Below are 26,340 nucleotides of genomic sequence, written 5' to 3'. Positions count from 1 at the left end.
TTTTTAAATGGTACCGGTGTTGTACTATTTACTCTCAAGCAGGACATAGATGAAGATTTCTGCCTGGATTTGTAACTAAGGTCCACTGCTGTTCCCACAGAAGCTGAGGAGTACAGGAAAACTTCAGTGTGAGGTACGGTTCTTGCTATACAGCAATGAGGTATGTTCGGTCATATTTTCTGCAGAGACTGTGTTAACTCAGAAAGGCTGACAGTGTCCCCATTAGGGGAAGGGTAAGCAGTAATCCTAGTGTTATCAGAGGTTTTTACTAGCTTGCATAAAGGGTTAATTTTTTGGGACAAACATTTTTGTGTCTGGGAGTAACGTTTTCTGTTTTATGGGACATTTGCTTGGGGGTTCTTTGGGTTTGTTTATAACCCACATGGCTTTCAGGCAGGGTTTGTTAGTTTTGTGTAGGCCCCAGCAACATCGAGTGAGGTGGGTGAGGCCTACATTTACAAGCAGCAAGCAACTTCTCCTGAGGTCCTGAGAGTCTTCTGAGGGACTAATTGAAGCTTTAAACCCCATATTATCGCTTCCTATGGGCAGGTAGTACTTCTAGTGCGTCTAATTCTTTCACCTTGCAAGATATGGCTTCAGTTATGAATTCTACCCTCACAGAGGTTTTATCTAAGCTGCCTGGGTTGCATGGGAAGCGCAGTAGCTCTGGGTTAAGAACAAATGCTGAGCCTTCTGACGCTTTAGTTGCTGTATCCGATATTCCCTCACAATGTTCTGAGGTAGGGATGAGGGATTTGCTGTCTGAGGGAGAGATTTCTGATTCAGGAAAGATGTTCCCTCAGACAGATTCAGATCTGACAGCATTTAAATTTAAGCTAGAGCACCTCCGCTTATTGCTCAGGGAGGTTTTAGCTACTCTGGATGATTGTGACCCTATTGTAGTTCCAGAGAAATTGTGTAAAATGGACAAATATTTAGAGGTTCCTTTTTACACTGATGTGTTTCCGGTCCCTAAGAGGATTTCGGACATTGTTACTAAGGAGTGGGATAAACCAGGTATTCCGTTCTCTCCCCCTCCTGTTTTTAAGAAAATGTTTCCCATTTCTGACACCATAAAGGACTCATGGCAGACGGTCCCTAAGGTGGAGGGAGCTATTTCTACCCTGGCTAAGCGCACAACTATACCTATTGAAGACAGTTGTGCTTTCATTGATCCTATGGATAAAAAAATTAGAGGCTCTCCTAAAGAAATTTTTTGTTCATCAAGGTTTTCTTCTTCAACCTATAGCATGCATTGTTCCTGTAACCACTGCAGCTGCCTTTTGGTTTGAGGCTCTAGAAGAGGCTCTTCAGATGGAGACCCCACTAGATGATATTTTGGACAGAATTAAGGCTCTTAAGTTGGCTAATTCTTTTATTACAGACGCCGCTTTTCATCTTGCTAAATTAGCGGCTAAGAATTCAGGTTTTGCCATTTTAGCGTGTAGAGCGTTATGGCTTAAGTCCTGGTCAGCTGATGTGTCATCTAAATCTAAGCTTTTGTCCATCCCTTTCAAAGGTAAGACCCTATTCGGGCCTTCATTGAAAGAGATAATTTCAGACATTACTGGAGGGAAGGGCCATACCCTCCCTCAGGATAAGTCAAATAAGACAAGGACCAAACAAAATAATTTTTGTTCCTTTCGAAACTTCAAGAGTGGTCCCTCTACCTTTTCCCCCTGCTGCAAAGCAAGAATGGAACTTTGCTCAATCCAAGCCAACCTGGAGACCTAATCAGGCTTGGAACAAGGGTAAACAGGCCAAAAAGCCTGCTGCTGCACTAAGTCAGCATGAAGGGGTAGCCCCTGATCTGGGGGCAGACTCTCTATCTATGCTCAGGCCTGGGCAAGAGACGTTCAGGATTCCTAGGCAGTAGAAATTGTAACCCAGGGATACCTTCTAGATTTCAAGGATTCACCTCCAAGGGGGAGGTTCCATCTTTCTCAATTGTCTGTAAACCTGACAATAAGAGAGGCGTTCTTACGCTGTGTAGAAGACATTTTTACCATGGGAGTGATCTGCCCAGTTCCAAAAGCAGAACAGGGGCAGGGGTTCTACTCCAATCTGTTTATAGTTCCCAAAAAGGAGGGAACCTTCAGACCAATTCTGGATCTCAAGATCCTAAACCAATTCCTAAGAGTTCCATCTTTACAAGATGGAGACCATTCGGACTATCTTACCATTGATCCAGGAGGGTCAATATATGACCACCGTGGACTTATCTGCACATTCCTATCCACAAAGATCATCACCAGTTTCTCAGGTTCGCCTTTCTGGACAAGCATTATCAGTTTGTGGCTCTTCCTTTCAGGTTGGCCACGGCACCGCAAATCTTCACTTCTGGCGTGGCGGTTCTAAGGCCACGAGGCATAGCAGTGGCGCCTTATCTAGACGACATTCTAATTCAAGCGTCGTCCTTCCAACTAGCCAAGTCTCACACGGACTTAGTGTTGGCCTTTCTAAAGTCTCACGGGTGGAAAGTGAACGTAAAAAAGAGTTCTCTTTCCCCCCTCACAAGAGTTTCATTTCTAGGGACTCTGATAGACTCGGTGGACATGAAAATATTTCTGACTGAGGTCAGGAAATCAAAGATTTCTCCTACATTGGTGTATCCGGTCCACGGCTTCATCCTTACTTGTGGGATATTCTCAATCCCTACAGGAAGTGGCAAAGAGAGCACACAGCAGAGCTGTCCATATAGCTCCCCTCAGGCTTCACCACCCCCAGTCATTCTCTTTGCCGCTCTAACAAGTAGCATCTCCACGGGAGGGTAAAGAGTTTGTGGTGTTAGATTTGTAGTTTTTATTTCTTCTATCAAACGTTTGTTATTTTAAAATAGTGCCGGCTTGTACTATTTACTCTGAAGCAGAAAGTGATGAAGGTTTCTGCTGAGAGGAATATGATTTTAGCACCAGTAACTAAAATCCATTGCTGTTCCCACGCAGGACTGTTGAATACCGGAAAACTTCAGTTGAGGGGAACAGTTTGCAGGCTTAACTGCTTCAGGTATGATCAGTCATTTTTCTAACAAGACCAAGTAATGCTAGAAGACCGTCAGAAATCCCCTCAGGGATAGGTAAGCCATTTTTCTCAGACTTAAAATTAAGGGCCCAATGCTGGTTGACACTATTGTGGGCTTAATCGGTTGCTTTATTAGCATGATTCAATATGAATAGGGTGTTTTTGAGACTTTTAAAACACTTATGGGGTTTATTATGGCGCCTGGCACTTATTTAGACACCTAACCTACTCAAAAAGGCCCCACCACTCTGGAATCAAGAGGGAGGAGGCCTCTTTTTCGCGCCTCAGTTGCGCAGTTGTTTTTGCTAGACAGTTCATGCAGCTTCACGGGGGGAGTCCAGAGACCTCAGAAAGGACTTCAGAGAGGCTTATTTCTTACTCAAATAATCCCTAAGGAAGGTAAAAGCCACAGTAGAGGCTGTGGCATTGTGCTGTAGTGTTTTTAACCGGTTAACTGCTGTTCTTAGCTCTGGTTTGGGCATTAAGGGGTTAATTGGTCTGAAATTTTGTGTGCAATCTTTTCAAAGCATTAAGACAATGTGGTGAATTTCATTAAAATCAGATGTTTATTTGATGGTTATTTGATGTTTTAGTAATAAAGTGTGCACTTTTATTATTTAAAGACACAGTAACGTTTTTTCAAAAATAATTTTTTATTGCATTGTAGTGCTGTCTAAGTCTGTCAAACATGTCTGACCCTTCAGATAGCCTTTGTTCTGTATGTTTAAAGGCCAAGGCGGTACCCCCATTAAATTTATGTGTGAAATGTGCTATAGCGTCCAAACAGCTTAAGGACCGTACAGTCATGCTTAAAGATGTAGCCCAAGATGATTCTTTAGCTGAAGGTAGTGAGGATAGTCCGCTATCTTCTCCTTCTGTGTCAACACCAGCTATGCCCGCGCAAACGATGCCAAGTACATCTAGCGCACCGATTCCTATTACTTTGCAACAGTTAGCAGCAGTAATGGATAATTCTCTCGCAGCATTTTTATCCAAACTGCCAGCTTTTCCAAGGAAGCGTGATAGCTCAGTTTTAAATACAGAAAATGAGCAAGCAGATGCAGCGGATAATTTATCTGTAGTGCCCTCACATCAATCTGACTTGGCGGTGAGGGAGGGCCTGTCTGAGGGAGAAATTTCTGACACAGGAAAAGTTTCTCAGCAGGCAGAGCCATATACCATAGCATTTAAATTTAAGTTAGAACACCTCCGCGCCCTGCTTAAGGAGGTCCTAGCTACACTTGATGATTGTGACCCTTTGGTGGTTCCAGAAAAATTGTGTAAAATGGACAAATTCTTAGAGGTCCCAGTACACACTGATACGTTTCCAATACCTAAGAGGGTGGCGGATATCGTGACTAGGGAGTGGGAGAGACCAGGTGTACCCTTTGTTCCCCCCCCCTATATTTAAGAAAATGTTCCCCATTGTTGACCCCAGAAGGGACGCGTGGCAGACGGTCCCTAAGGTAGAGGGGGCAGTTTCAACACTAGCTAAGCGCACGACTATACCAATAGAAGATAGTTGCGCTTTCAAAGATCCTATGGATAAAAAATTAGAAGGTTTACTTAAGAATTTTTTTGTTCAACAAGGTTTTCTTCTTCAACCAATTTCTTGCATTATTCCTGTAACCACTGCAGCGGCTTTTTGGTTTGAGGAACTAGAAAACTCACTCCGGAAGCAGACTTCTTATGATGAAGTCATGGACAGAATTCACGCCCTGAAGTTGGCTAATTCTTTCATTACAGATGCCGCTTTTCAGTTAGCTAAATTAGCGGCGAAAAATTCTGGTTTTGCAATCGTGACACGCAGAGCGCTTTGGCTAAAATCTTGGTCGGCGGACGTGTCGTCCAAAACAAAATTGCTTAATATTCCTTTCAAGGGTGAGACCCTATTCGGGCCAGAGTTGAAAGAAATTATTTCAGATATCACTGGGGGAAATGGCCATGCCCTTCCACAAGATCGACCTTTCAAAGCTAAAAATAAGTCTAATTTTCGTTCCTTTCGCAATTTCAGGAACGGACCTGCTTCTACCTCTACAGCCACTAGGCAAGAGGGTAACGCATCCCAGCCCAAACCAGCATGGAAACCATTGCAAGGCTGGAACAAGAAGCCTGCTGCTGCTACCAAGACAGCATGAAAGGGTAGCCCCCGATCCGGGACCGGATCTAGTTGGGGGCAGACTTTCTCTCTTTGCTCAGGCTTGGGCAAGAGATGTTCCGGACCCCTGGGCGCTAGGAATTGTCTTTCAAGGGTATCTTCTGGAATTCAAGGACCTTCCTCCAAGGGGAAGATTCAACATGTCTCGCTTATCTTTAGACCAGATAAAGAGACAGGCATTCTTACGTTGCGTAGAAGACCTTCTAAAAATGGGAGTGATACACCCAGTTCCAACAGCAGAACAAGGACTGGGTTTTTACTCAAACCTGTTTGTAGTTCCCAAAAAGGAAGGAACTTTCAGGCCAATCCTTGATTTAAAAATCCTAAACAAATTCCTCAGAGTTCCATCATTCAAAATGGAAACCATTCGGACAATTTTACCAATGATCCAGGAGGGTCAATATATGACTACCGTGGACTTAAAGGATGCGTACCTGCATATTCCTATCCACAAAGATCACCATCAGTTCCTGAGGTTCGCCTTTCTGGACAAGCATTACCAATTCGTGGCTCTTCCCTTCGGATTGGCCACTGCTCCCAGAATTTTCACAAAGGTGCTAGGGTCCCTTCTAGCAGTGCTAAGACCAAGGGGCATTGCAGTAGCACCTTACCTAGACGACATCTTAATACAAGCGTCGTCCTTTCACAAAGCAAAGGCTCATACGGACATTGTTCTAGCCTTTCTAAGGTCTCACGGGTGGAAGGTGAACATAGAAAAGAGTTCTCTGTCCCCGTTCACAAGGGTTCCCTTCCTGGGAACAATAATAGACTCGGTAGAAATGAAGATCTTTCTGACGGAGGTCAGGAAGTTAAAACTTTTGAACACTTGTCGAGTTCTTCATGCCATTCCTCAACCCTCCGTAGCTCAGTGCATGGAGGTAATAGGACTAATGGTTGCGGCAATGGACGTGGTTCCTTTTGCTCAAATTCATTTAAGACCACTGCAACTGTGCATGATCAAACAGTGGAATGGGGATTATGCAGGTTTGTCTCCCCAGATTCAAATGGTACAGAAAACCAGAGACTCACTCCTCTGGTGGTTGTCTCAGGATCACCTGTCTCAGGGAATGAGTTTCCGCAGACCGGAGTGGATCATTGTCACGACCGACGCCAGCCTCTTAGGCTGGGGTGCAGTCTGGGACTCCCTGAAAGCTCAGGGTCTATGGTCTCGGGAAGAATCTCTTCTCCTGATAAACATTTTGGAATTGAGAGCGATATTCAATGCGCTCCAGGCCTGGCCTCAGCTAGCGGGGTTCAAATTCATCAGATTTCAGTCGGACAACATCACGACTGTAGCTTACATCAATCATCAGGGAGGAACAAAGAGTTCCCTGGCTATGAGGGAGGTATCCAAGATCATCAAATGGGCAGAGGATCACTCCTGCCATCTATCAGCAATTTACATCCCAGGGGTGGACAACTGGGAGGCGGATTATCTGAGTCGTCAGACTTTCCATCCGGGGGAGTGGGAACTCCACCCGGAGGTTTTTGCCCAGTTAACCCAACTGTGGGGCTTTCCAGATCTGGATCTTATGTCTTTCCACCGTTTCCTCTTCTCCCTCGGCTAGTTGCCAGGATCAAGCAGGAAAAGGCTTCGGTAATTCTGATAGCTCCTGCGTGGCCACGCAGGACTTGGTATGCAGACCTGGTGGATATGTCATCGGCTCCACCGTGGAAGCTACCTTTGAGGCAGGACCTTCTAATCCAGGGTCCTTTCAAGCATCCAAACCTAGTTTCTCTGCAACTGACTGCTTGGAGATTGAACGCTTAATTCTAGCTAAGCGTGGGTTCTCGGAATCGGTTATAGATACCCTGACCCAAGCTAGAAAGCTTGTTACCAGGAAAATTTACCATAAGATATGGCGGAAATATCTTTGTTGGTGTGAATCCAAGGGTTACTCGTGGAGTAAGATTAGGATTCCAAGGATACTGTCTTTTCTCCAAGAAGGATTGGAGAAAGGGTTGGCAGCTAGTTCTCTAAAGGGACAGATATCTGCTCTGTCTGTTCTGTTGCATAAGCGTCTGGCAGCCATGCCAGATGTTCAGGCATTTGTACAGGCCTTAGTCAGAATTAAGCCTGTCTACAGACCTGTGGCTCCTCCATGGAGTCTAAATTTAGTTCTTTCAGTTCTTCAAGGGGTTCCATTTGAACCTCTACATTCCATAGATATTAAGTTATTATCTTGGAAAGTTTTGTTTTTGGTAGCTATTTCTTCTGCTAGAAGAGTTTCGGAATTGTCTGCTCTGCAGTGTAATTCACCCTATCTGGTGTTCCATACAGATAAGGTTGTTTTGCGTACCAAACCTGGTTTTCTTCCAAAAGTGGTTTCCAATAAGAATATTAACCAGGCAATAGTTGTTCCTTCTCTGTGTCCTAATCCAGTTTCTAACAAGGAACGTCTGTTACACAATCTTGATGTGGTTTGTGCTTTGAAGTTTTATCTAAAAGCAACTAAAGACTTCAGACAAACATCGTCCATGTTTGTCGTCTATTCTGCCAAGAGGAGAGGTCAAAAAGCGACTGCGACCTCTCTGTCTTTCTGGCTGAAAAGCATCATCCGATTGGCTTATGAGACTGCTGGAAGGCAGCCTCCTGAACGAATTACAGCTCACTCTACTAGAGCTGTGGCTTCCACCTGGGCTTTTAAGAATGAGGCTTCTGTTGAACAGATCTGTAAGGCAGCGACTTGGTCTTCACTGCATACATTTGCCAAATTTTACAAATTTGATACTTTTGCTTCTTCGGAGGCTATTTTTGGGAGAAAGGTTTTACAAGCAGTGGTGCCTTCCGTTTAGTTTACCTGACTTGTTCCCTCCCTTCATCCGTGTCCTAAAGCTTTGGTATTGGTTCCCACAAGTAAGGATGAAGCCGTGGACTGGATACATCAATGTAGGAGAAAACAGAATTTATGCTTACCTGATAAATTTCTTTCTCCTACGGTGTATCCGGTCCATGGCCCACCCTGGCATTTTAGTCAGGTTTAGATTTATTTTTGTAAACTACAGTCACCACTGCACCCTATGGTTCTCCTTTTTCTCCTAACCGTCGGTCGAATGACTGGGGGGACGGAGCCTGAGGGGAGCTATATGGACAGCTCTGCTGTGTGCTCTCTTTGCCACTTCCTGTAGGGATTGAGAATATCCCACAAGTAAGGATGAAGCCGTGGACCGGATACACCGTAGGAGAAAGAAATTTATCAGGTAAGCATAAATTCTGTTTTTGTCCACCTGCCGAGCTCTTCATTCCATTCCTTGGCCGTCAGTGGCTCAGTGTATGGAGGTAATCGGACTAATGGTAGCAGCAATGGACATAGTTCCGTTTGCTCGCTTGCATCTCAGACCACTGCAACTATGCATGCTCAATCAGTGGAATGGGGTTTATGTGGATTTATCTCCTCAGATAAATCTGGATCAAGAGACCAGAGACTCTCTTCTTTGGTGGTTATCACAGGATCATCTGTCCCAGGGAATGTGTTTCCGCAGGCCAGAATGGGTTATAGTGACGACAGACGCCAGTCTTCTGGGCTGGGGTGCAGTCTGGAATTCCCTGAAAGCTCAGGGTGTGTGGACTCAGGAGGAGGCTCTCCTACCGATAAATATTCTGGAATTAAGAGCGATATTCAATGCTCTCCAGGCATGGCCTCAGCTGGCTTTGGCTAGATTCATCAGGTTTCAGTCGGACAACATCACGACTGTGGCTTATATCAATCATCAGGGTGGAACAAAGAGTTCCTTAGCGATGATAGAGGTCTCAAGGATAATCCAATGGGCAGAGGCTCACTCTTGCCATCTGTCAGCGATCTATATCCCAGGTGTAGAGAACTGGGAGGCAGATTTTCTAAGTCGTCAGACTTTTCATCCGGCTGAGTGGGAACTCCATCCGGAGGTGTTTGCTCAGCTGGTTCGGCTATGGGGCACACCAGAGTTGGATCTGATGGCATATCATCAGAACACCAAACTTCCTTGTTATGGCTCCAGGTCAAGGGATCCTCAGGCTGTACTGATAGATGCTCTAGCAGTACCCTGGTCGTTCAACCTGGCTTATGTGTTTCCACCTTTCCCTCTCCTTCCACGTCTGATTGCCAGAATCAAACAGGAGAGAGCCTCTGTGATTTTGATAGCGCCTGCGTGGCCACGCAGGACTAAGTATGTAGACCTGGTGGACATGTCATCCCTTCCACCATGGTCTCTGCCATTGAGACAGGACCTTCTGATTCAAGGTCCATTCAAGCATCCAAATCTAATTTCTCTGCAACTCACTGCTTGGAGATTGAACGCTTGATTCTATCAAAGCGGGGTTTCTCTGAGTCAGTCATAAATACCTTGATTCAGGCTCGAAAGCCTGTTACCAGGAAAATTTATCATAAGATATGGCGTAAATATCTTTTTTGGTGCAAATCGAAAGGCTTCTCCTGGAGTAAAATCAGGATTCCTAGGATTTTGTCTTTTCTCCAAGAGGGATTGGAGAAAGGATTATCAGCTAGTTCCATAAAGGGACAGATATCTGCTCTATCTATTTTGTTGCACAAGCGTCTGGCAGATGTTCCAGACGTTCAGGCTTTTTGTCAGGCTTTAGTTAGAATTAAGCCTGTGTTTAAACCTATTGCTCCGCCATGGAGTCTAAATTTAGTTCTTAGAGTTCTTCAGGGGGTTCCGTTTGAACCCATGCATTCCATAGATATTAAGCTTATATGTTGGAAAGTTTTGTTCCTTGTTGCTATCTCTTCAGCTCGAAGAGTTTCTGAACTATCTGCATTACAATGTGACTCTCCTTATCTTGTGTTCCATACTGATAAGGTGGTTTTGCGTACCAAGCCTGGGTTCCTACCTAAGGTTGTTACTAACAGGAATATCAATCAAGAAATTATTGTTCCTTCTCTGTGTCCTAATCCTTCTTGTAAGAAGGAACGTCTGTTGCACAACTTGGACGTTGTTCGTGCTTTGAAATTTTATTTCCAGGCAACCAAAGATTTTCGTCAAACATCTTCTTTGTTTGTTGTCTATTCTGGAAAGCGTAGGGGTCAAAAGGCTACGGCAACTTCTCTTTCCTTTTGGCTGAAAAGCATCATCCGTTTGTCTTATGAGACTGCAGGACAGCAGCCTCCTGAAAGGATTACAGCTCATTCTACTAGAGCGGGAGCTTCCACATGGGCTTTTAAAAATGATGCTTCTGTTGAACAGATTTGTAAGGCTGCGACTTGGTCGTCGCTTCATGCCTTTTCAAAATTTTATAAATTTGATACTTTTGCTTCTTCGGAGGCTATTTTTAGGAGAAAGGTTTTGCAAGCAGTGGTGCCTTCTGTTTAGGTTCCGGTCTTGTCCCTCCCTTCATCCGTGTCCTAAAGCTTTGGTATTGGTATCCCACAAGTTAGGAGGAATCCATGGACTTGGTACATCATGCAAAAGAAAACAAAATTTATGCTTACCTGATAAATTTCTTTCTTTTGCCATGTACTAAGTCCACGGCCCGCCCTGTCTATTCAAGACAGATAGTTGTTTTTTTTTAATGTAAACTTCAGTCACCTCTGCACCTTATAGTTTCTCCTTTTCTTCCTTGGCCTTCGGTCAAATGACTGGGGGGTGGATTTAAGGGGGGAGCTATATAGACAGCTCTGCTGTGGTGCTCTCTTTACTTCTTCCTGTCAGGAAGGACAATATCCCACAAGTTAGGATGAATCCGTGGACTCGGTACATCGCAAAAGAAAGAAATTTATTAGGTAAGCATAAATTTTGCTTTTTGTTGATATTGGGTATGCATTTGACAGCTGTGATATTTTAGTATAAGGTTAAACATTTCTGTTAGTGAGTGGTCAGTAGTCTATTGCAAATGTGAAAACTGTATGGTTTTAACCTTAATAAAAATATATACTGCTTTTTTGGTAAATAAAATTTCTTTCTATAATTGTAGGGAAGGTTTTAGATTTTCATCACAAGAGGCAGCCTCAAGTTTTGGAGATGACCGCCTGCTAATAGAAAAATTTATTGATAACCCTCGTCACATAGAAATACAGGTATACACTCATATTTTTGTTTTACGTTTGTAGTTCTGGATGTTTTGTATTATATTTATTTAGACTTTTGTTCCTACATTTTATATTAGAATATTTCTTCAATATGATTTGAATAGATTTTTTCTTTAAGTATTCTTGGTTTGATCTGAATGACTGTGTTATTTTTTTTGGCTTCCTCGTGTAGCACTTACTAGGGAATAATAACAATGTACTGCATTTAACAAATGAATATCATATTATACACAGATGGATGTATCCAATACGCTTATAAATACTAAAAAGAACAAATATAATTAAAAAGCTATTGCTGAATAAAGCAAGTCACAGATTACTTGCCTGCCCAGATGGAACTAACAACTCACGACGCGTTTTAGGTACATGCCCGTTCATCAGGCGTAGTCTCTGTAGTCTGTGACTCGTCCTTTTCTATTAACACATGTTTACTTCCTGTTATCACTAAGCTAATTGTGTTGCTATTTTCACAATTTTTACAATCAATAGGTGGCACTCTCAGATTAGTTTTGTAAACAATGTAATTTGTAAAAGATACACATACATTTACAAAGGATGATACTCATTTGTTAAGTTACACATAAACTGTGGAAGCATAAACACAATTTGTAAAATCATAATCCTAAAAACACTGCTGTATACAAAATAAAAACAAAATTTATGCTTAACTGATACATTTATTTATTTCCGGATACAGTGAGTCCACGGAATCATCAATTACTGTTGGAAATATAACTCCTGGCCAGCAGGAGGAGGCAAGGAGCACCACAGCAAAGCTGTTAAATATCACTTCCCTTCCCACAATCTCCAGTCATTCGATCGAAGGGAAATGGAGAAAAAAGGAGTAACACAAGGTGTAGAGGTGCCTGAGGTTTAGTCAAAAAATAACTGTCTTTAATTAAAGGGCGGGACTGTGGACTCACCATATCCGGAAATAAATAAATTTATCAGGTAAGCGTGAATTTTGTTTTCTTTCCTAAGATATGGTGAGTCCACGGTGTTATCGTTTACTATTGTGAACCAATACCCAAGCTAGAGGACACAGATGACTAGGGAGGGACAAGACAGGTAGACCTAAACGGATGGCACCAACGCTTGAAGAACCTTTCTCCCAAAAGAAGCCTCAGCCGAGGCAAAAGTATCAAATTTGTAAAATTCGGAAAAAGTATGCAAAGAGGACCGAGTTGTAGCCTTGCAAATTTGTTCCTCAGAAGCTTCAATTTTTTAAAGCCCAAGAATTGGAGACAGCTCACATTTAATGAGCCGTAATTCTCTCAGGAAGTCTCCTAAGCAAAACGAATTATACCTCTCAACCAGAGAGAAAGAGAAGTAGCAGAAGCTTTCTGGCCTTTACGTTTCCCAGAGAAACAAACAAACAGGGCAGAAGACTGGTGAAAATCCTTAGTTGCCTGTAAATAAAATTTAAAATCATGCACAACATCCAAGTTGTGCAACAAACGCTCTTATGAGAAGAAGGAATAGGACATAGAGAAGGAACAACAATTTCCTGATTAATATTTCTGTCTGAAACCACTTTAGGAAGGAAACCTAACTTAGTACGAAATACCGCCTTATCGGCATGAAAGATAAGATAAGGCGAATCACACTGCAAAGCTGAGAGTCACAACACTCTCCGAGCAGAAGAGATAGCAATAAGAAACAAAACCTTCCAAGATAACAACTTAATATCTATAGAATGTAATGGCTCAAACGGAGCCTGCTGCAAAACTTTAAGAACAAGGATAAGGCTCCAAGAAGGAGCAACAGACTTAAACACAGGCCTGATTCTGACCAGGGCCTGACAAAAAGATTGCGCATCTGGCATGTCCGCCAGACACATATGTAGCAAAATGGATAATGCAGAAATCTGTTCCATAATTCTCTCAGGAAGCTGCTGACCAGCAGTCTCATAAGCAAACCGAATTATACATCTCAACCAGAGAGAAAGAGAAGTAGCAGAAGCATTTTGGCCTTTACGTTTCCCAGAGAAACAAACAAACAGGGCAGAAGACTGGCAAAAATCCTTAGTGGTCTTTAAATAAAATTTTAAAGCACGCACAACATTCAAGTTGTGGAACAAACGTTCTTATGAGAAAAAGGACTAGGTCATAGAGAAGGAACAACAATTTCTTGATTAATATTTCTGTCTGAAACCACTTTAGGAAGGAAACCTAACTTAGTACGAAGAAGCGCCTTTTCGGCATGAAAGATAAGATAAGGTGAATCACACTGCAAAGCTGAGAGTTACGACACTCTCCAAGCAGAAGAGATAGCAATAAGAAACAAAACCTTCCAAGATAACAACTTAATATCTATAGAATGCAATGGCTTAAACTGAGCCTGCTGCAAAACTTTAAGAACAAGTATAAGGTGGAGCAACAGACTTAAACACAGGCCTTATTCTGACCAGGGCCTGACAAAAAGATTGCGCATCTGGCACGTCCGCCAGACGCATATGTAGCAAAATAGATCATGCAGAAATCTGACCCTTCAGGGTACTGACTGACAAACACTTCTCTAGACGTTCCTGGAGAAAAGAAATAATCCTAGGAATCCTAACCCTACTCCAAGAGTAGCCCTTGGATTCACACTAATAAAGATATTTACACCATATCTTATGGAAAATCTTTCTAGTAACAGGCTTGCGAGCCTGAATCATGGTTTCAATGACTGACTGAGAAAAACCACGCTTGGACAGAACTAAATGGTCAATCTTCAAGCAGTCCGTTTCAGAGAAACGAGATTTGGATGAAGAAATGGACCCTGAATTAACAGGTCCTTCCTCAGAGGAAATCTCCAAGGTGGGACAGACGACATCTCCACTAGTTACTACAAACAGAAATAGGTAAAACCCAAATTAGCAGCGCTTCTCTGTAACAGGCTAATTTATGTATATAGTCTAGATGGGAATTGCCTGATAAATTAAGCAATATACATTGAGGTATATCAGTTGAAATATAGTTTATAACAAGATGCAATAAATATTGGGACAGAGTAATGGTCCTATATAAAAAACAACAAAAAATTAAAATTTACAATTTGCTGTTATTGCAAAAACTCAAATCACTATTCGTAGGAGAAGATAACAATACTTCCCAATAGTGTTGTGAATGGTGGGTGCCGCTCCAAGTGATGACACAGGGCTGCGGTCCTGGTCTTAGGAAGTGGCTGGAAAACAAAATAAAACACAGAGCGCAACCCACTCTAAGTGTAAAATCATTTAATTTCAAACAATAAAAGAACGTGTAAATCGCACGTACAGTGTTGTAAAATAAACAGGCACAATAAAACCAATCCCAGAATGTATCACCAAATGTCAGGGGTGTAATGTCCGTCACCTCGTAGCTCACAATCCCCAAAACGGCTTCCGGATCGCCGTGTAGGAATTCAGCTTATGCCGAGGGATACTCCAAATGGCATTGATAACAGGGAAGCTGGGAGAAGTTCCTTCTGTGCCGCCTCGACGCGTTTCCTCAGGCTACGACCTGACTTTCTCAAGAGGATGTTTGGAGTGACGTCACTTAGGTCTTTTAAACAGTCCCGGTAAGGCGTGCCTCTCAAAGGAGTCATATCATTGGTTGTGACTCATCAGTGAAGTTTTAGGTAAGTCTTGCACGTTACTTATAAACAAAACGTCCTTTCTGAATAAGCTTTAAAAATATAAAAAGTCAAAGTATCAATGCAACAACATTAGACAGTGTTATTACAACATAAAATGCTACATTTAGAATCATGTATTTATACATTTAGAACGAATGATGGAAAAATTGTTACAATCTATTATGGCAAAGTAACAAAGAATGTAGATACTTTTAAACTAGGTAGACTTCTAATGTGGCCTTATGATGATGCTAAATTGCCGAGGGTTTTGGACAGAAGTTTTTTAAACCCACAAGTACACAATGTGTAATGAGCACGGATGGTCTCAGAAGCAGTTATCCGTTTTCATGGGGAATGTTCAGTGTTGTGTTACATGAATGCTTGTAAATCTAGGTCTATATTGAGACCCAGATTACTTACAGTATTCAAGGATTGAAGTTCGTGGATCCAGTATGTTTCGCGTTGCCTTAAACTCCTTAATCTATTTTTACAGCTGTTGGGAGGGATCCAATCTATAACCATAATGCGTAACCCAGAATTGTTAGCATTATGGTAGTTTAAAAAGTGATAAGGTACACTGTGATTATCAACTTTGTTTTTAATATTATTAAGATGTTCACTGAATCTATTTTTAATAAGTCTTTTCGTGCGTCCTACATAAACGCATTTGCAATCGCACATGAGGAGATATACCACATACGTGGATTTGCAAGTGAATTTATGCTGTAATCTAAAAGTTTTTGAGCTATTTGCATCTTTAAAAGTATCCCCCTTTATGATGCGATTGCACATATTACAGTTTTTAGTTCCACATGGCCAAGTACCATTGGTTCTACTGAGCCAATGTGATTCTCTTGCTACGGGGGGTTTGGGTAAGCTCTTAAGTTTTGAAGGCGCTAAGAGGTTTTTTAGATCTTTGTTTTTCTTAAAAGTCATAGTTGGTCCATCAGGCAACACTTTACCCAATATAGGGTCTAGAGTCAAGATGGACCAATGTTTTTTCAAGATGTTCTCTATATCTCTGCTCCCTTGACTATATGTAGTGATAAATCTTATGTCATTAGTCTTTTCAATGTTACATATAGTATTTCCATCGAGTTGTTCATTATTCTTATTAAGCATATTATTTCTATCCATCTTTTTAACCTTATCTTTGATGTTGGATAAAAGACCCGCATCATAACTCTTTTCTTTAAACCTCTGGTCCAGAATATCTGATTCTTCATAGAAATCGTCTAAATGTGTACAATTTCTACGAATGCGTTGGTATTGGCCCAGAGGGATACATCGATGACGTTATAATCATCTGGAGAGGGAAAGAAGAGTCAGTAGTAAAGTTTATTGAACACATTAACAATAATAACCTCAACCTAAAATTTACCAGTAAAACAGAAAAAGAGCGGATTGAATTTTTGGATCTCATATTATTTGTAGATAAGGATAGGAAAATTGCAGTTCATAATTATCGAAAGCCAACTGATAAAAACGGATTTTTAAGTGCAAAGAGTGGGCATTTGCCCAGATGGAAAAGGAATATCCCTCTGGGCCAATACCAACGCATTCGTAGAAATTGTACACATTTAGACGATTTCTATGAAGAATCAGATATTCTGGACCAGAGGTTTAAAGAAAAGAGTTATGATGCGGGTCTTTTATCCAACATCAAAGATAAGGTTAAAAAGATGGATAGAAATAATATGCTTAATAAGAATAATGAACAACTCGATGGAAATACTATATGTAACATTGAAAAGACTAATGACATAAGATTTATCACTACATATAGTCAAGGGAGCAGAGATATAGAGAACATCTTGAAAAAACATTGGTCCATCTTGACTCTAGACCCTATATTGGGTAAAGTGTTGCCTGATGGACCAACTATGACTTTTAAGAAAAACAAAGATCTAAAAAACCTCTTAGCGCCTTCAAAACTTAAGAGCTTACCCAAACCCCCCGTAGCAAGAGAATCACATTGGCTCAGTAGAACCAATGGTACTTGGCCATGTGGAACTAAAAACTGTAATATGTGCAATCGCATCATAAAGGGGGATACTTTTAAAGATGCAAATAGCTCAAAAACTTTTAGATTACAGCATAAATTCACTTGCAAATCCACGTATGTGGTATATCTCCTCATGTGCGATTGCAAATGCGTTTATGTAGGACGCACGAAAAGACTTATTAAAAATAGATTCAGTGAACATCTTAATAATATTAAAAACAAAGTTGATAATCACAGTGTACCTTATCACTTTTTAAACTACCATAATGCTAACAATTCTGGGTTACGCATTATGGTTATAGATTGGATCCCTCCCAACAGCTGTAAAAATAGATTAAGGAGTTTAAGGCAACGCGAAACATACTGGATCCACAAACTTCAATCCTTGAATACTGTAAGTAATCTGGGTCTCAATATAGACCTAGATTTACAAGCATTCATGTAACACAACACTGAACATTCCCCATGAAAACGGATAACTGCTTCTGAGACCATCCGTGCTCATTACACATTGTGTACTTGTGGGTTTAAAAAACTTCTGTCCAAAACCCTCGGCAATTTAGCATCATCATAAGGCCACATTAGAAGTCTACCTAGTTTAAAAGTATCTACATTCTTTGTTACTTTGCCATAATAGATTGTAACAATTTTTCCATCATTCGTTCTAAATGTATAAATACATGATTCTAAATGTAGCATTTTATGTTGTAATAACACTGTCTAATGTTGTTGCATTGATACTTTGACTTTTTATATTTTTAAAGCTTATTCAGAAAGGACGTTTTGTTTATAAGTAACGTGCAAGACTTACCTAAAACTTCACTGATGAGTCACAACCAATGATATGACTCCTTTGAGAGGCACGCCTTACCGGGACTGTTTAAAAGACCTAAGTGACGTCACTCCAAACATCCTCTTGAGAAAGTCAGGTCGTAGCCTGAGGAAACGCGTCGAGGCGGCACAGAAGGAACTTCTCCCAGCTTCCCTGTTATCAATGCCATTTGGAGTATCCCTCGGCATAAGCTGAATTCTTACACGGCGATCCGGAAGCCGTTTTGGGGATTGTGAGCTACGAGGTAACGGACATCACACCCCTGACATTTGGTGATACATTCTGGGATTGGTTTTATTGTGCCTGTTTATTTTACAACACTGTACGTGCGATTTACATGTTCTTTTATTGTTTGAAATTAAATGATTTTACACTTAGAGTGGGTTGCGCTCTGTGTTTTATTTTGTTTTCCAGACATCTCCACTAGGTCTCCATACCAGATCCTGCGAGGCCATGCAGGAGTTATTAGAATCACTGATGCTCTCTCCTGTTTGATACGAGCAATAACTTGTGGAAGGAGACCAAATGGAGGAAACGGGTATGCCAACTTGAAAACCCAAGGAACCGCCAGTGCATCTATCAGAGCGGCCTGCGGATCTCTTGACCTTGAACCATACCTTGGAAGTTTGGCGAGACGACATCAGATCCAACTCCGGCACCCCCCATTTGAGGGTTAAGCTGGAGAACACCTCCGGAGGGAGTTCCCACTCCCCGGGATGAAAGTCTGCTCAGGAAATCTGCTTCCCAGTTGTCCAATTCTGGAATGTGGATGGCAGATAGACAGCAATTCTGAGCTTCTGCCCACTGAACAATCCAAGCCACCTCCTTCATGGTTAAGGAACTCCGAATTCCTCCCTGGTGGTTGATGTAAGCCACTGAGGTGATATTGTCCGACTGGAATCTGATGAACCGGACTAAAGACAACTGAGGTCAAGCTGTCAGAGCATTGTAAATTGCTCTCAACTCCAAGAAGTTAAAGAGGAGAGCAGACACTTCCGAGTCCATAATCCCTGCACCTTAAACAGGTCCCAGACTGCTACCCAGCCCCGCAGGCTGGCGCCTGTGGTCACATCACCCAGGAATGTCTCCAGAAGCACGCGCTCCGAGACAGATACTCCTGAATAACCACTACAGGAAACTACTGTCTCTATTCTCTGAGACAGATCCGAATTCTCTGAGACAGATCCGAATGCTCTCCATTTTATGGAAAATAGCAAAGGGAATGATGTCCATGGTAAACATCAGAACAATTCCCTCCATACCTTGAGCCACTGAAAAGTGAAGGTTAAATCAACTGCAGCTAAATCCAAACTCCGAACCTTCTGTTTGCAAGATGACTAAGTTATCTACGGACCACTAGAGCTTGCTGTTGGCCTGACAGTAGACTGCAGAGAGAGGAAAAGGAATAAATAAATCCTTATCTGACCTCTGTTAGAAATCGTCTCCTAAATAGAGAATCTATTAAGGTCCCAAAATAAATCACCCTTGTAGATGGAACAAGGGAACTCTTCTCCAGATTCATTTCCCATCCATCGGAAAGTAGATTGGACAAGATCTCTTGAAAGAGAGTTTGCTCGAAGGAAGGATGACACCTGAACCATATATTGTCCAGAAAAGCACCCTTGCAATACCCCAAGACCTAAAAGTCTTTCTAGGATGACGAAACTCAGAAACTTGTGAAGATCCCAAATCATGGGAACAACAAATACACATCCTTTAGGTCTATATTCGTTATGAACAGACCCTCTTGAACCAAAGGAGAATGGATACTACTTGAAGGTAAGAACCTGAGAAACTTGAGGTAAATACCTAGATCCCGTTCCTAGACTGGGACTGGAACTATCACTCACAGAGAGGAAGATCCTGAACCCAGTTCAAGGAATGCCTCATCATACCTGGATAGCAGATACTTCTAGAAGGAGAAATCTGCCCCTGGGAGGAAATCTCAGATTGGACTAAGTTTGGTTGGGTTCCAAGACTTGACTGACCCTGCAAAAAGAGGGAATGGAAAACTTTCCTTTTTGTCTTACCGTGTGGTAGAAAAAAACCTTTTTTACCCATAAAGTCAGAGAATAATTCTGCCAGACCAAGTCCAAACAAAGTCTCATCCTTGAAAGGAAACACCAGAAGCGTAGATTTGGAGGAAACCTAAAATATTGAACCTGCAACTGCAGAACTATAAAGCCTAGGCTGTACCACTAAGCCCCAGGTAGGCTTGTCAGCTGACCAAGATATCAGCCACAATGCCCGGTGGGCCAGCACAGCAAGTCTAATAAGATAAAGCATTGCTCCAAATGAACAATTAAACCTCCAGCTTCTTATCCATGGATCTGAAAAGGAGCAGCTACCCTCCATAGGAATCGAAGTTCTGTGAGCCGTAGTAGAAAAGCTCCCTTCTACTTAGGACACCGTACATTTTAATGGAGTCAGCAACAGGAAAATCCTTTAAAGAACGGGAGACAGGGGGAAAGGTATCCCTATTTCTTTCATAATTGGCAAGAGTCCATGAGCTAGTGATGTATGGGATATACATTCTTACCAGGAGGGGGCAAAGTTTACCAAACTTCAAAATTCCTATAAATACACCTCCCACCACACCCACAACTCAGTTTTGCAAACTTTGCCTCCTATGGAGGTGGTGAAGTAAGTTTGTGCTTGATTTTTATGATTTATTCTATGATATGTGCTTCTAAGCATTCTGAAGCTCAATTCCTCTCAGAGTACAGTGTTTGTCAGAGGGATGTGAAGAGAGTATCGCCTATTGTTTTTATGGTTTCTCTCACGGGAAATCTTTTCAAGGGTTCTCCATTATCGGTTGTAGGGATTCATCTCCTACCTCCCTTTTCAGATTGACGATATACACTTATATACCATTACCTCTGCTGATAGTTTTCAGTACTGGTTTGGCTATCTGCTACAGTGGGGCAAAAAAGTATTTAGTCAGCCACCAATTGTGCAAGTTCTCCCACTTAAGAAGATGAGAGAGGCCTGTAATTTTCATCATAGGTATACCTCAACTATGAGAAACAAAATGTGGAAACAAATCCAGACAATCACATTGTCTGATTTGGAAATAATTTATTTGCAAATTATGGTGGAAAATAAGTATTTGGTCACCTACAAACAAGCAAGATTTCTGGCTCTCACAGACCTGTATCTTCTTCTTTAAGATGCTCCTCTGTCCTCCACTCATTACCTGTATTAATGGCACCTGTTTGAACTTCTTATCAGTATAAAAGACACCTGTCCACAACCTCAAACAGTCACACTCCAAACTCCACTATGGTGAAGACCAAAGAGCTGTCGAAGAACACCAGAAACAAAATTGTAGACCTGCACCAGGCTGGGAAGACTGAATTTGCAATAGACAAGCAGCTTGGTGTGAATAAATAAACTGTGGGAGCAATAATTAGAAAATGGAAGACATACAAGACCACTGATAATGTCCCTCGATCTGGGGCTCCATGCAAGATCTCACCCGTGGGGTCAAAATGATCACAAGAATGGTGAGCAAACGTCCCAGAACCACACAGGGGGGCCTAGTGAATGACCTGCAGAGAGCTGGGACCAATGTAACAAAGGCTACCATCAGTAATACACTAAACCGCCAGGGACTCAGATCCTGCAGTGCCAGACGTGTCCCCCTGCTTAAGCCAGTACATGTCCGGGCCCGTCTGAAGTATGCTAGAGAGCATTTGGATGATCCAGAAGCTGATTGGGAGAATGTCATATGGTCAGATGAAACCAAAATAGAACTGTTTGGTAGAAACACAACTTGTCGTGTTTGTAGGAGAGAGAACACCGTACCTACTGTGAAGCATGGGGGTGGCAACATCATGCTTTGGGGCTGTTTCTCTGCAAAGGGAACAGGACGACTGATCCGTGTACATGAAAGAATGAATGGGGCCATGTATCGTGAGATTTTGAGTGCAAACCTCCTTCCATCAGCAAGGGTATTGAAGATGAAACATGGCTGGGTTTTTCAGCATGACAATGATCCCAAACACACCGCCCGGGCAATGAAGGAGTGGCTTTGTAAGAAGCATTTCAAGGTCCTGGAGTGGCCTAGCCAGTCTCCAGATCTCAACCCCATAGAAAACCTTTGGAGGGAGTTGAAAGTCTGTGTTGCCCAGCGACAGCCCCAAAACATCACTGCTCTAGAGGAGATCTGCATGCAGGAATGGGCCAACATACCAGCAACAGTGTGTGACAACCTTGTGAAGACTTACAGAAAACGTTTGACCTCTGTCATTGCCAACAATGGATATATAACTAAGTATTGAGATTAACTTTTGATATTGACCAAATACTTATTTTCCACCATAATTTGCAAATAAATTCTTTCCAAATCAGACAATGTGATTGTCTGGATTTGTTTCCACATTTCGTCTCTCATAGTTGAGGTATACCTATGATGAAAATTACAGGCCTCTCTCATCTTCTTAAGTGGGAGAACTTGCACAATTGGTGGCTGACTAAATACTTTTTTGCCCCACTGTATATGTGGATGGGTGTCTTTCGGTAAGTATGTGTCATTGTTTAAGACACTCTCAGCTATGGTTTGGCACTTTATGTATTAATATAAAGTTTTAAATATATGTATTTTAATTATATTTGCCATGAGTCAGGTCTATGTTTATTTTCCTTTTGCAGTCTTAAAGGATTACTTTCTGTTATAATTTTTAAGCCAAACAACTAACATATTAAAGTTAATAAACATTAATTAAAACCTACTGACCTATATTTTCTCCAAAACGAAGTTTCATAACGTTATAAAAGTTATATCTTTTATTCGCCGATGATGCCACGTTATCCTGCCCACTATTTTTGGCACTATGTGTTCAAAATACTTAAACCAATGAAATTGTGTTTATTTGCATCTCATTATCTACCTATATGTTCCCAATACGTATGCGTTTAAATGCGGCTCTAATGCGCATGCGCAATATGACCTGTTGAAGACGAAGTTGCACAAACTTTTTAAAGAGCCATTTTGAAACCTAGGTATTGTAAACGGATTGGTACAGAGCAAAGGATACCCACGGAGTGGGTTTGGAAAACAATTAAATTTGCAGACAAGGTTTCTGATATACGGTAGAGATATGTTAATGAAATGCTATTGATAAAAAGTGTATTTGGGGTAGTTTGTTAGTAACAGGCATAGAAAATATTTACTTACAGTGTCCCTTTAACAGTTGCAGTATAGGAATCATGTTTGGGTCTTTTTCTAATTTTACTTGTTTTTCGCTGGCAAATCTAGACTTGCGAGGACGCAAAATGCTGTTATTTATTGCGTCATTCTTGGCGTGAACTTTTTTTGCCGCAAAGTTGCCATTTCCTGCGTCTTTGAAGTTGCGTTTGTTATGACATGAGTTGCGTCATTTCCTGGTGTTGGTTTTGCAACAAATTTTTTTTTACTTCCTTTTGAGTAATGTGTCATTCTACCCCTCTCCCTCTATTGCTCGCTGTTTTCATGATTTTTAAAAGCTATTATGCCTGCCTTTTTATTTTATTGTTTAAAAAAAAAAATACTATATTTGTTTTTTTCCTATCTACTGAAACTGTTACATTGTGGAAATTGAATGTTTTGCCTATTGTTATTTTTCTTTTTCTGTTACATTTTGTGAGATGTCTCATTCTGATCTTGACTCTGATGTTACTGTAGAAACTATGATGCCCTGAAACACAATTCTTCAAAGCTAAGTGTGTTCTTCTCATTATTAAGCTGTTATTTTCTTCAGCTCAATTATGTGGCTTTTATTTATCATGTTTCTTCATGTTTAATGACATATACTGTTTTTACTTACTCAGTTCATGTACTTGATTTCATCTGCAAATATCATATGTTATTGCTTTTATCATAAAGATTATGACTGCTATTATGCCTTTAAGTAAACTTACAAAGTATTTTCAAAATTATTAAAATTTAATTAATTTTGTTCTGACCGACAGCATACTTAAGTTTATTCTACTGATGAAGCTTTCTTTGGCTCAAAGGATCCTGTATCAGACAGTTTGTTAGAAATTCTCCTTATTTTTTATTTGAAATTTTTTTTGTTCTTTGTTAAAGGGCCAGTAAACCTAGAAAATAATGTTATATAATTCTGCACATAGTTCAGAATTATATAAGATTATATTAGTGCTAGCTTTATGTAACATAATATTGCTGCTTGAATTTTTATTAAAAAGAGGGTTTTTCAAACACGCCCTCTGTGCTCTACTGAGCGGGTCTGGTTTTCCCCCTGAGCGCATCTGGGCACTATGTGCACAATTATATAACATTATTTTCTAGGTTTACTGCCCCTTTAAGGATTTTTTATTTTATTTTTAGCTTTTATGAGTCTAGTCCTCATTAACTATGCTATTGATCCTTTTCAAATCTGGATTTTAAGATTTAAATTTGCTCTTGAGGTTTTTTCCTATTCAATATACTATCTGTAATATATTCTAGAGAATGGTTATCCTGATTCCCTGTTGGGACTGTACTACTATTTCTATGGAAATTGGTACTTATTTTCAGGATTCTTTAGAGTTTGAATATAACCTTAGTAAAGCATATTCACATACTGTTTATATTTTTAGCTCAGCTTTATCTGTGGCTGACATTACTGTTCTCTCAACCTTTTGTTGAACAGTTAGCGTAAGCAGTTTCAGATTCTCACGTATATACCTCTGTTTATTTATTTCAGATGTATTTATTTAATTATGTTTACTATATCATTATGGTTTTAAATATATTTTATTATCTCTATCTTGTTAGGATAATACTTTGTTTGATTCCTATTATCTCCACTATTTCTGCAGGTTTAGAGTTTTTTCTGCCCTACTTTTATTCCGGTGATGTAGATCAGTTGGTGAATGTCCTGACTACAAATGATTGTTCTAGATCCAAGGGTCATAGATTCATATCCAGGCAGGGTTAATGGCCTTTTAAAGTCAATTTATTGTGTACCATTTATTTGGGTAATAACTTTTATTTTTTCAGCTGCTGATTTAGTTAACTCTGAGTGAAGCACTGAAATAGCGTTTTTTTGTATCCTTCTGGGAGAAAAACACTATATAATTACTAGTTATTAAGACTGCATGAAGGTGCAGTTCTCAAGCCAGTCCTTCTGTTGGGGAGCAGATTAGATTGTCTTTGGAAATTCAATCTATATTATTTCTAGGGTTTTTAATAGATTTTTAGAATGAGACCTTCTAAGGGAAGATTCTTTCTTTCTTAGTACACTCTGTGAATTTTTTTCAGGAGTGATTATACCAGTTCTTTAGAAGGAACAGGGTTTGGGTTTCTATTCAATTCTATTCTTTGTCCCAAAGAAGAAGGGTTTATTCAGTCCAATCTTGGATCTGAAGACGTTATTTTGTTTTGTAAGAGTCTCAACTTTCAAGTTGGCGACTTTAAGGACTATTATGCCTTTTGTTCAGCAAGGTCATTTCATGTCCACACAATTTTACAGAACGTTTATCCTCATATTTTATTTCATTCAGACCACTTTTGGTTTCTGAGATTCTCCTTTTTAGGTAAGCTTTACCAATTTGTTGCTTTTCCTTTTGGTCTAGGGACAGCCTTATGAATCTTTTCAAAGGTTCTTGGTGCCCTTCTTTCTGAATTCAGACAGTAGGGTATTGTGGTGCTTCCTTTGGATGGTATCTTGGTATTAGCTTAAACTTTTCTTTTATTAGAATCTCTCATGAATCAACTAGTTTTGTTTCTTCAAGACTTGGTTAGAGGATTTAATCTACCTAAGAGTTTTGTGATTCCTTAGACAAGGGTCACCTTTCTTGGGGGGTTTCTAGATTGATTCAGTGTCATGGATTTGTCTTTATTGGACAAGAGTCAATTATAATTGGTGTTAGCCTGTCTAAACTTACAGTCTAGAACATTTGTTTCAGTGGCTATGTGCATGGAAGTTTTAGGTCTCATAACTGCAGCATCGGACATGGTTCCTATTGCTAGTTTTTCATCTGAGACCTCTTTAGCTTTGCATACTGAATCAATGGTGCAGGGATTGTTTTCAGATATTACAGTTGATATTCTTAAATTCCAAAACTCAACTCTCTCTGATTTGGTGATTAGATTATCATCGCTTTTTTAGGGGGCCTCCTTTGGTTCGTCCTTCCTGCATTGTATTCTTAATGGATGCAATTCTTACAGGTTGGGGAGCTGTTTGAGGGTCTTTGACAGCACAAAGGGTTTGGAAACTTCAAGAGGCGAGGTTACCAATCAACATCTTAGAACTCTGTGCTATTTTCAGAGCTCTTTCAGGCTTGGCCTCTTTTAGGAGATAACTTTTTATTTTGCTTTCAGACAGACAATATTACAACTGTGGCATATGTCAATCATCAAATAGGGACTCACAGTTCCTTAGCATTTAAAGAAGTATCTTGAATACGTTCTTAGGTGGAATTTATCTCCTGTCTAATTTCTATGATTCAAATCTCAGGTTTAAACATTTGGGAGGTGGATTATCTCAGCTGTCAGACTTTACATCCGGGAGGGTGGTATCTCTATATTCAGATGGGTTTTCTCAGTTTCCCAGGTACCTTTTCAGGTTCAGGGATCCTCAGGTGGAGATGGTGGATGCATTAGCCGTGTCTTGGTTTTGCAACATGGCTACATCTCTCCGCCTCTGTTTTTTTCTTCCAAGGTTGATCTCCAAAATCATATTGGAACAGTCTCATGTGTTTCTGATAGCATCAG

General features: G+C 40.7%; 1 protein-coding gene across 1 annotated transcript in view; it reads left to right on the top strand.

Moving 5' to 3' along the window:
- Positions 1-26,340, top strand: part of PCCA (propionyl-CoA carboxylase subunit alpha) — an 863,696-nt gene that overhangs the window by 137,817 nt on the left and 699,539 nt on the right. The window contains exon 4 of the mRNA XM_053707812.1: positions 11,088-11,190. Within this exon, the coding sequence (XP_053563787.1) occupies positions 11,088-11,190 (103 nt within the window). The remainder of the gene's footprint in view (positions 1-11,087; positions 11,191-26,340) is intronic.

The sequence above is a fragment of the Bombina bombina genome, chromosome 3 (genome assembly GCF_027579735.1).
Source record: "Bombina bombina isolate aBomBom1 chromosome 3, aBomBom1.pri, whole genome shotgun sequence".
NCBI classification, from domain to species: Eukaryota; Metazoa; Chordata; class Amphibia; order Anura; family Bombinatoridae; genus Bombina; species Bombina bombina.
This window is presented reverse-complemented; position numbering and strand designations above follow the sequence as displayed.